At 42.7% G+C, this 12267-nt stretch overlaps 1 protein-coding gene across 1 annotated transcript in view; it reads right to left on the reverse strand.

Moving 5' to 3' along the window:
* The window catches only part of BCL2L11 (BCL2 like 11), a 22936-nt gene that overhangs the window by 1699 nt on the left and 8970 nt on the right, over positions 1-12267 (reverse strand). The window contains exon 3 of the mRNA XM_018573100.1: positions 3580-3683. Within this exon, the coding sequence (XP_018428602.1) occupies positions 3580-3683 (104 nt within the window). The remainder of the gene's footprint in view (positions 1-3579; positions 3684-12267) is intronic.

Genomic DNA, 12267 nt, shown 5'->3' on the forward strand with positions numbered 1-12267 from the left:
CTGCCCCCCCCCCCCCTCCATACATTAAATCAAAACAAACACAAAATACATGCGGTTTTTGTATAGATGTATTTTTCATATTGTATTTGTTAACCATAAATGGCATTATAAAACCCCTACATTGCATTGTGGGATGTGGCATCCACTAAACCATAAAAGCTGCTGGAAAATGTTGGGGCTCCCGGGGTGCAGCAAAGGCAGTGAACTTGGTGACAACATCTGCAGACAGATGGTGACCACAAGTTCATTCATGTATATTTGTAGAAGGGTAGCAAGGTTCTTGAGTTTCTTTCTGGGAGTAACATTTTGTGCTGTACTAGAAATTCAGAGTTAGGACTTACCAACACATGGAAGCCCTCTCTCAGCGTTCTGTGACGCGCTCCCCAGCTTGACTGAGGAAACACAAAAGACTGAGGGAGTGGAGGAGAGGAGGGTCTTTTAAACAGATTAGGTGACGTGTTTCCTGTGTGTGGGGGAGGAGATTCCATCTCGTGATGCTGTCCTGGAAGACGTTATGGGAAATTAATGTTTAAAACGTGGACTTTGTGGACTAATTTAAAGTAAAATCAAGCTTGCCCGAATTATTGATTTGAAACTCCTTATTTCAGCTTAACTGGGAAATAAATTAAATATGGTTTTCATCTAGAAGCAGTCAAAATAGGATATCCATTTTCCTGCCGAAACTGGGAGTGTGTGTTTTTGCAGGAAACGGTTTCCAACAGGAACATCTGCACAGGAAGTGGCACAACACCTATCTCTGATCTCTGCCAAAAACTGCAGCAGGAACTGTAATTCAAGAAAAGACTTCCCAAATGAAAAAAAATACTAAGGGCTGCACATTCAATTTGATTATTTCTATCTGGGTAAAAGCAAACTGTCAGTTGCCATTAGAGGGCTCCTCAAAAAGTAAAACTCCTGATGCATCATGAGAAGATTTTTTCCCGTCCTCTACAAGATCTCATCAGGTGCATCAAAGCTACAAAATCAGCCTGAAGATGAATTCTGGCAGGAATAAAGAGACTTTAATGAATCTAATACAGGATTAAGCTATCATTAAGTGGATTATTTACCAAGCTGCCGAATGCAGCCGAGTGACTAACCGAGCTGAAGTGAGCCGAACGGCATTTGGCTATTCATTTCAGCCCTGTCCGGCTGATTTCAGCTCCCTTTTGTTCAGCTGAACATGCTCAGCACGTTCGGCTGGGCTTAAGTGAAGAACACGTTTGAGTCAGCCGATCCAACATCTGGATCAGCTGAGCCGAACCTCCGGCAGCTCACTTGCTGCAGTTCGGCCCTATTCTCATAGGAGTTGAACGGCATTAAGTGAATAGCAGAATGTTGCCGAACGCTCTGGTAGGAATGTAAGGAGGGACCCCAAGAAAAGAAAAAAAATGTGGGCCCCCCCCCCAAAAAAAAGTCAAGGCACTTTAGGGCTCCCAAACCCCACCCATACCAGGCCACATGCCCTCGGAAAAAGACCTTGTTCCTGTGCTGATGGGGACATGGACCTATTCCCCACAAGCACCCAATCAATAAAGGGTTAAAAGTAAATTTAAAAAAAAAAAAAGATTAATAAACAAATCCTTTAAATTGATTGAAAACTAAATTTTGACAAGTCCTTTAATAGAAAAATAAAAAAAAACACTAAAAATGAAAATAAAATAAATCCACTGCCATAATCCAAAAGGTCAACCATGATGTCGAGCGTTGTCAGTCATTCAGCTCCGCCCATTTGTCATTCAATGACAGGCCACTGTCCTCGCGTCATTTGAATGGGTGGAGCCGGCTGTGACGTCACGGCTGACTCGGCGCCCCATTTGTTTTGATTGACAGGCCCTGGACAAATGTTAGGCAGAGCTAGCAGTGATGTCACCGCTAGGTCCGCCCAATTGATTATATTTTTCCCGCATCGGTCAGAATGTTATTTTGCATCAGGAGTTTGTTGTGTGTGGAATGGTTGGCTGGGTTATTTTATTTAATTTTGTTGGGCCGTCGTTGTGGCGACGATGGATGTCGTGATTGACCTACGGATTAATTTTAAAACAATTTGTGTTTATTTTTTTAATTAAAACTTTATGAAATGGTGTACCACAATGCAAATAAGCCCCCCTGCCCACAGATCCCCACAACCAACAGGATAGGGCTTGTGGGGAATAGATACCTTTGTCCCCATCGGCATTGGGACAAGGTGCTTTTCCATGTCCCCGATCCCCCTCCCCCATTTTTGGGGGGTGTATTTCCCCATTAAATTTTGCGGGGAGACCGTTTTCCCCGCTTCGGCTGTAACCATACGCGTTTGGCTTGGCTGTTGGGCTTTCTAAATAGCTTGTACAGCAGCGAAGGGCTCCGGTGGCCGAAGTATTAGCTGAAGCTACGGCTATATCCTTTTGCTCTTTAGCGAATAACACTCTAAATGTATTTTGCATGCAGCTGACAAGTATCTGAATTTCTCTTCAAGCCGACGTCCAAGGACAAAAAAGAAAAATCTTTACCCTTGCAGTGGGTTCCCTGCCCCAATTCAAGAGTAAACTGCTAGGCTCCTAGTTCCCCCCTTCCACAGGCTTCCTCCGCTTTGTGTGACCAGTCACCGGAAGCCTCTTCCCTACAGTGCTGGACCGGTCACAGTTCTGACTTCATCCTGCACACTGCAGGGCCAATGTACAGTGCTGGCTGCCACAGCAGCAAGGAATAAGGCAAGTAGATTCATCATCCCCCAAACAAAACGAGCAGTTGACTCTTGCATGGACCCACTTCAAGGGTAACATTCTTCTGTCCTCAGAGGACAACTTTCATATAAGTCTCCTTAACACAGGAATGTGTAAAAGGCAGGAGGGGATAAGCAACCTTCTAAACTACCAGCAATTGTCAGAGCTTTGCATGATCAGAACTGCCTAGGTAGGCAGCAGTGACTTGGCAGCCTTCCCTAGTAAACTCAGGGCAGGTGCTCCATGTTTACTTTAGAGATGTTTAACCTCCTAGGCTGGAGGTTCTAGGTAAAGGGAGGAGGCCTTAAAGCTGTTGAGAAACAGACTAGAACCCAACTACAGTGCCCCTGCTATGAACCTTGAATTGCTCCTCAGCTACACAAGTTAGCATCTCCATATGGTTTAGTTTAAGATGCCCACTTTTGTGACAGTTTTATGCTAGACACCTGTACTGAATCAAGTCAATCAAATCCATTCACAATTTCATACATTTCTTTCATGGGTAAGATATCCTTTATGTAGGGGGTAAAAACATCTGGTCCCCATCTAAAAAGGTATCCGGTGGATGGCCATCTCCCACTGCACATATATATATACACACAGGCAAGGGGAAGATTTACATATATATTTAAATGAAAGAAAGCAGTTATAGTGGTTTGAAAGAAAACCAATAGGAGTAAAATGTCCAAACAAATCTCCCAGAAGCTTCATGGTCATTCTTGTGGTTACCTGGCACTTGGATAGCTATAACTCTCCCCAACAAGAGTTCAAAAATTGGAATGAGGTGGTTAGGTCAGATGGTTGTAATGAGCAGATCCATCAACCTCATCCCAAAATCTTTGCTCAAGAGTTTTACCACAAGTCACAAACTTACTCTTCTGGGGTTATAGATGGCATCAAACTCATCTCCAATACGACGGAGTTCACGTGCAATCCAGATTTCTGGCCGCAAGTCTACAATATTAGGATTTCTGGCAGCTGATAAAAGACAAAATGGACCAAGTAAATGATTTGTCAATTCATAATTAAATGCTTCAGCACAGGAGAGAAAAACAGTATTTAACCTTATTTATGTAAAATAAAAAAACAAATCCCGCAAGCATCAGGATAAATTCTCTTAAAGTGACATTAAGGGCAAAAGCCCCCCCATAGTGCCAATCTAAGGACTTACGTTAAATCATGCCTCTTAATCCGATCTTCTTTCCTGTAGTTTTTTGCTGTCCCTCCAGCGCTGGTGCGGGTCTCTGATCCAGTGCTGACTCCTCTGGCCTCCTGTTCTCTGATGTCCCACGGTGTCTATGCGGGTGCACGCTGCTCCATATACTTACCTTGTCTCTCCTCGTCTCCCGGCCAAACATCTGAACTGCGCATGCGCCCGCCCCAAGAGCCTTTACGGTCGCCCGATAAATTTTACGATGTTGGGACGAGAGCGCGCGGTGGAGACACAGGTAAGTATTAACCCTTTGAAAAAGTTGTTTTTTTTTTTTTAATCGTTTTGCATATATCTACTGCTTGCTAGCAGTAGATATATGCAAAAACATGCAAGGGTTTAATAACCCTTTAAGAAACCAACCTGTGTTCCCTAAGTTAAAGACCAAAAGATGGGTTATGGAGCACTTCAGAACATCAAGACATTTTTTTCCCCGCAGACACCTCGAAATTAAATTAGACCAATCATATTTACCTGCCTTTAGAGAAGGCCAAGATGTAGAAGATTTCTAGCCACCAGATTTTAGAATGATATAGGACTGAAACCAAAATGCTGATCACAGCCTTCAATGGAAGAGGTTATGACAGACATGCAAGATGCCTGGAGGTCTCTGGCTTTAATACTTTGAGTCACTGACCTGGAATAAGTATGCAAGTGAAGATTTAGCTTCTGCCCAGCATACATTTACCAGATTAAAATACTGTTAAAACGGGAGATTAGCTTAACAGCCAGGTAACTAGCATTTTCAGGATGTTAACTTGCTCCGCTCTCCAGAAAACACATGCACAACCTTTCCTTCGCTGGCTCACTGCTCCATTCAGCCACCTGGGGCAAGCAAATAAAGCTTTATGCAAGCTCCAAGTGACTACTTGGAGTTGGCTCAGAGCTTAAACAAAAACTCTCCACACCTCGCCAAGAGATAGTGCTAGGTCAATCACCAGGTGCAAGAGAGGAACATGAGTGAGCTTCATGCTCCTCCATATCTGGAATATTGTGCATTTTCCCTACACCCAGCACCTAAATGGATCATTGAAAAGTTTACAAGTAAAGGAGAGTATAGGCGGTTAGGGAGTGGGCATTAACACAGGCTGTCCTTAGGACACCAGAGGTGTGACAAAATGGTTTTAATGTGTTGATAGGAGATAACACAATGTAAACAGTTTGCACAGTTTATATGATCTATATAAAATCTACTATGGCACCGTGCAAAGCGATACAAAGCTGGGTAATACAGGCGATGTGAATACATGAAGTATTTGCAGTGCCAAGTACAGTCATAACAGAAATGTGATTCAGAAGAGCGCTTATACAAGCTTACATATAGAGATGTAAATGTTCAAGAACAAAGTGCTCATTTTAGTCAGTAGCACAGGAAAACCCAAACACGTCTGGCACTGTACCATTTTATTTTCCATTCAGACTGGACCAAAGGCCACAGTCAGTTGGCTGGCGTTAGCTTGTCTGATGTGTTGATGGACCCGAGCTGACCAGTCTCGGAGAAGCACATGACACCCGCACCTCATTTAACCTCAGTTACTGGCAGCCAATATTCATTCAGTTAAGCTCTTATGATGCATAGTGAAACATTCTGAAAGTTGAGAAAGCAATTCAGATGCAGGGAAAGGAAGGGGAGAGGAAAAAAAAAAAACCCTGTACATGAGCTCAGCAGAGCGAGGAAACCCTCCCAATAATTTATACTGTTCACTCATCTTTCTAGTGCCAAAACTCCCATCAAAACATCCTTTCAGAGCCCTGGAATTAAAAGCAATCAATATTATCCAACCCTGCAGCAAGCAGACGCCTCAGTGCTACATTAGTCGGGTATTAGCGAAAAGCAGTAATTCAGGAAATTAAAGTCGTGGTTAAGTGGTTGATAGTGAAAATCAATCTGAGGCTTTCGGAGAGGACTTTCTGTGGTACGACCAACAAGTAGAGGCAAAGGAACATCAAAGCATGCCTCTGCAGAGGTTACAAAAAGCAACAGGTTGTTTTTTTATTTGTTTAGGGGTATTTTGTTTTTGCAGCTTAAACCCGCTGTTCGTAGCTTGTGGTATTGTTCAGAGAATCCCCAGTATAAAACTGTATATTGTTTCTGCTCAGATTTTCATGGATGCATCAGAACAGCTCACAAAAGGACGAGTTTCAGGAGGCACATAACCAGTGCACCCTACAAACCTAAAACACCTTTGGGAAATAATCCTATCATATCAACTGAAGCTCTGGTTTATTCCTATCACCTCAGAAGCCAATTCTGTGAATATGAGCAGCACAACATACTAGTTCTGTGGCAGTAAAAATGTACATAATCAGCATTGGAAGTGACATGAGTTCCCTGAAATTAGTATTCAGGCTGAGAGTAGGCTTCTAATTAAATTGACTTTTACCTGCATTTTAGCAACAATGTGACATCCTTCAAAATAGGACATCACAACCTCATTAGAAGTACCAGTGTGCCCATTTGTTGAATGCTATAAATACAGAAAAAAAACCCCTAAATGTTTATATGTGTGTAAAAAAAACTGTGTTGGTATATTAAGTACTATTCTTTGTCCTGGTGGAGGTCGCTTTCTTTATTCTGAGGGTCAGGTAAACGCCAATCTGGGAAGTGGATGGGAGGTGCAGGTAAACCCAATTACTCTGAGAACAGGATGTTGATTGGCTTTGGAAAATAATGTGCATCAGCAGAAGAGACCATAGAGGGAAAGGTCCATCTACAAATGGGAAGGCTTTACTCCAGAGGTCCTTGTTAAACCTTACACCAAATACTGCCAGAAACTAGGGAGACTGGGGCCGTTTTTTAAGGTTGTCTTGGTGTCCAACCTACTTTGACAAGGAGTTGGAGACTGAACATAGGAAGGAAGGGCGTGCCACAACGACCTACCTCTACTTCCTGCTTTTTAATCTTAAGCGTGATCAATAGTTATATGTACATGTCAAGCAACACGGCACTTGCTGGGACACATGACAAAACCCTCGATTTGGCAGTCGTATTTTCCATCACAACTCTGTTCCCCTATATTGCTTCATTTAGTTGTGTATTTATTAAAGTAATCTTTGCCTAGCCAAACACAAAGCATTTAAAGCTCATTACAAAAGAGTGCTTGTGGATAGAGGTTGTATGACAAAACACCAAATAAAATTTCAACTTATGGTCAATAAAAAAACAACAAAAACCACCACCACCAACTGTAATGGATATCATACATTTAAAAAAAGGTCAAGTTCACTTTGCCACAAAATGTGAGAAAATGAACCTACCCAGAGCATTCCACCTGCAGTTTAAAAGTATGAATCACAGGGGCAAGCAGAAGTGGTGGAATGATCTGGGTAAGCTCATGTCTCACATTTTGAGTGAAAGTGAACTTACCCTTTATTAGCTTTACAAATACGAGACTACATCCATAGACTTGCACAGAGAGGGGAAGCACAGTCACAGTACATAGCTACTTAATCGGACGCAGTGGCTGCTTTTTGAGCAGAAATCTCATACATCTCACACTTTACAACATCTACCTAACTCACACAACCTACTTTCCAGATATGAGAAATAGGGATACCTTCAAGTACACACTATGAAGGAAAAGGACACATCTGTACTATGAACCAAGAAGAACTGATGCACAAAAAAATGATTAAAACCACTGACTTTTTACCACCACTGTCCTACGAACGTTTGAAAATAAAAGATGCAATATATCAGGGGTAGGCAACCTCGGCACTCAAGCTGTGCGGAAACCAACTCCCATCATAGCTCAGCCTCTGGGAGTCATGCCTGTGGCTGTCAGTCTTGCAATGCATCATGGGACTTGTAGTTTCACCACAGCTGGAGTGACTAGGGTACCGAAACACGTGGTGCCCATACTCAGGCATTTTCAGCAGTATAATGCAGGTAAAACTGCAAATTATAAGATCTGTGCTTTTATAGTCAGTGGCACCTGAACAGCATAATGGATATGAAGAGATATCAAGTCACAGTGCCATTAACTTCAGGGTTTTCCTTTTCATATTTGTTTGAATAAATCTACATGCAATGCATGAAAAATTAAACTAGTACAGCCCCCTCCCACCTTGCATGTCTTAGTCCTCCTCCTTGGGAGCATCTAATCTCTTGCTGGCCCAGCTCCTACACCACTTCCTATGTAACCTTTTATGTAGCGGTCAGGGGAGGAGTGAAGGGGCTATAGAGTGTCACTCGAATGACAGCTCGGAGTCTGCTGGAGCTACCATGTCACATCAAAGATGGTGGAACCCAAACAGCCATCTCAGGACATTTGGATGTCTACACAAGGGAAGCCTTTACAGATAAATAACATGCCTAAAATATGTAAAAACACAGCTATGATCCAATAGGAAGATTTTTGTTAAAATGGTCTGCTGACAGGGCCTCTTTACACTAAAAGATAGACAACTGAGAAGGGAGGGAGAAGGATCTGCTACCAAGAAAACAGAAAAAAGGGACAGTTGGAAGCTATGCTAAATAATGTCCGACCTCTGAAATCCTCTAATCACAGCCAAGTGGAGTTAGCAGGGCAATTCTAGTAAGTAGATCTAAATACATTTCCTTGGCATCAGTGGGTAATAAGAGCTGCAAAAGGTTTTTTCTCTCTGCACGTGTGCGTGACAAGCCCAGGCAGTTACATAAATTCAGGGACCTTGCTCAGAAACAGCTGCTAGACAAGGAACACCACAAGTAATAAATCTTCATGAGTAGCTGCCAGCAGCTGTACCACCCCATATACCCCTCCTCAACAAGAACAAAAGTTACTCTGCTTTTGTGTGCAAGAGCAAGGCTTATCCGAGAACCAATCAAATCTACAGAACACAAAACGAGCTGTAGAACAACAAAATACCACGAGGCACAGGCAAGATTACTGCCGAGCAGGAGGCTCTAAAGTGCAATGTATAAAGGCTGACTTATTTCAAGAAATCATGTCAACCCTCTAATATGGGTTGAGATTGTGCATAGTAAATGATATGGGAAGAATGCTCAATAGAGAGGCGGGCCTGCTCTAAGGCCATGTATAACATACTGAGCAAAGTCAGGTCTCGAATGGATTGAAGTCAGGCAATTAGCAAGCCTTCGTCAGCACATAGAGTGCGATTCGAACCAGCCAGATTTTTAATTGCTATGTTCCTGTTAGGGAGATTCACTCTCCATTTGTCCTGGTGACTTATCACCGAGAGTGACCATAAAAAAGAAAATCCCAAATTTTGAGTAGTCACTAGAGCAGGAAGAGGGGAAATCTTCCAGTAGGGACACTAGTTCTGGCTAGGGAGGAAGCCAAGCTTGGTGCGAACCCAGGTCGCCCAAAACTCTGACCGCCACCCCCTCAACCCAAATCAGAGTTGGCAGTTGTAGCTTGGGAAATCCCGCCCCCTTTGTGACATATTGCTATGGGGGGATGCACCTCCCTGCAACTGAATGGGTTGGTAGGAAGGGGTGGCAGGAAGTGACAGGTTATAACCCTCCCTTACACTATCCCAGGGGTGCACAAATTAAAAATAAATAATCCTGGATTCCATATTATTGTTTTAAGGAGGTAGTGCTATTGAGTAGAGAAAACCAACATTTAGACACTAGCTGTAAGTTTTAAGGAGCACTGGCTACCCGTCTCCTGGGATTTTCATATCCTGCACTACCCAAAATGAAAAGGTTTTGGCTGTAGTTTCACTTTAACCCAAGCTGGTAGGCTCACTGTCCAATGTTATTAAACAAATCTCCCATTTCCTTCCCTACCTAGTCCAATGTTTTCACAAAACTCTCAAATTACACCAATACATTTCTTCAGATAGAATTCTGGTTACATTAACAAACATTAATGTAACCAGAACTGGTAATGTAACGAGAAAAAAAAAAAAAAGAAAAAAGGCGATACAAATTTGGACAAACATTGACCCCGATTTATTACATTTCCTTAGCATAACTGTCTCTAAGAAAAAACAAAAACAAACAAACATGTGTTTTTAGTAAGAGCTAGGAAATCAGAGTGCATGCTCTGTAAAGCAGCTAGGACCCTGCGATTATGAATTTTATGTTGCTTCTATGGGTGTTGCCTTTCCGGGCTTCCTTTAAAAACACTAAAACCTCAAAATGTCTTGTTCTACGTTGGCTGGGTTAGGAAAAGTAACATTTGAGGTCACAGGAGTCCCAGTAGCTAAAAAAGACTACTTCAATATTTGTGTAGGCAACAGAAGAGACTTGCAAAGCTATAATCAGATACTATGCATTGGCCTATTTATATTCCAGATTTCTTCTGGCTGAAAACACACTTTTTTTTTTACAAAAGGAGTTTTCCTCCAAGCTAAACACGCTGCAAGCCAAGCATGGTGGACAAGCTGGGTAAATAGGTTTTAGGTATTAAAGGTAACCTATGAAAAACAGAAACATGGGAGTCTTAGTGTTTTTAAAGGTACAAGCTCTGGGGCTGTCTTATGCACCCAGGCTTCACTTTCTAGTGAGTTCTGGACCTAGAACAAGTACGCAGGCCAGGAGATTAGACTTCACCGGTGGTAGGATTGTTCCAGGTTAGTGAATCACTAGGACAGTCCAGGAGCTCTCATTTCCACAATCTTAAGCTGGCCATACACTTTACAACCATCGCACGACTTGAGTCGTGCGATGGTTGTAAAGTATTTAAAAGCTCGTACGATCTGCCCATCTTGGACAGGCAGATCGTACTTGCAATCATCAAAACCCCGCCCCGCTGAGGGGCGCGCTTCCGACGACCCCAATGCTGCACGGGCAGTGTGCGCTTGCGCACACCGGCCCGTGCGGCATTTGTCTCCCGAGAACGCCACTAACCCGCCGACAATCGTACGATTCTCGGCGGGTTTTCAAGCCTGCTCGGGAGACAAAAGACGTGGGACCGTACAGAAGAAATGGTCGCATGCCTGCCGATTATGGTACTATCGCGGGATTTCCGGCGATTATCGTACGAGAACCGGCAGGTGTATGGGCACCTTAAGCTAGCAAAGGCAGCTTTACATTTCAAATGAATTTTAAGATTAGGGACTCTACAAATAGGGTGATTGTGACCTATGACCTTGTTATAACTGTTTCTATGTATTAGGGCAAAAAAGAAGTGTAAGCTCAAAAAATGGGGTTAAAATATTTAATGCTGGATTCATACCTTCGCATGAGTTAAGATGAATGTCCACTGTTTGGCAGTGATGCTGTTCAACATCAGCGATCACAACACACTTCAACATGTGTTGATGTGCATTACGATGTTCTTTTTTAGTCAACAAAGTGCATTTTAATGCATGTTGGAAACCCATGACGGAATTATTCCATCATGGGTCCTTATGGCACAGACAACCATGACTGAATAATTCTGTCATTGTTCCTTAAGGGGGTTATAAAACAGGACAAGACAAATTTATTAGGAGTTTTCATTGATAAAAATTGAAAAACACATCAGGGTAAAAAATTAACAGGTGTACAATTCTTGCACATAGGCGCCGACTCTTATGTGAACCCTTATGTGAGCTCAGTGCAGGGCCACAGTGCATTTCACATACACCAGCTGGTACCAAAGAGGGAGGGCATTCAACTCAAAAAAGGTAGGACCAGTGGGGGTGGGGGAGAGATGGTGGATTTCAGTAGGCAATTTCATTTTCTCATTTTTGTGAGAGTGGAATTACCTTATAAAATTATGAGGAAACGATCGGCCTGTAAATATCCTTTGGACATTTTCAAACTTTCACTTACAAGATCACTAGTGAAGAATGTTCATTCCCACTTACCATGCATTTTAATAAGGCCCTAGCAACTGAGGCTACATAGAACTCTACCATGGAACATGCACTTTAACCACCTCCTGTCTGGCCATTGTAATTAAACGACCGGACTATGGCTTCTTGAATGCGGGTGGGCGTTTTTAGACATCCTCTCTCACCCTGTTTAAGTGGGAAATCTACAGCCAGTTTACAAACAAGCGTTCCGGCGGCTGTAGAGCCTCCCGATCACTTAAATATGCTTGCGGGTGTGCTTATTAGCCCCCTATGTGATAGCAATAACTAAGTGAATTAAAAAAAAAATTAAGTCCGCCGCCCCCACACGCAAACTGCGTCGGGTGCACCTACGTGCGAAAATGACGATGGCGCCGCACATGTTACATATCACCGTGAACATTGAAGCGTGAGCAATACTTCTGGGCCATTATTCGCTGTTAACACTAACATGATGAGCGTTAAAAGCGTCCCCTATGGCCAATTTTGGGTATGGTAGTTTGTGATTTAGCAGGCATGCGCAATTTTAAAGCTTGACATGTTTGGTGTCTATTTACCCAACGTGACCCGATCTTTTATATTTTAACAAAAATATGGGTAATAAAATGTTTCAGAACTTAA

The sequence above is a fragment of the Nanorana parkeri genome, unplaced genomic scaffold, assembly GCF_000935625.1.
Source record: "Nanorana parkeri isolate BGI_ZX_2015 unplaced genomic scaffold, ASM93562v1 scaffold46, whole genome shotgun sequence".
In the NCBI taxonomy this organism is placed as follows: domain Eukaryota; kingdom Metazoa; phylum Chordata; class Amphibia; order Anura; family Dicroglossidae; genus Nanorana; species Nanorana parkeri.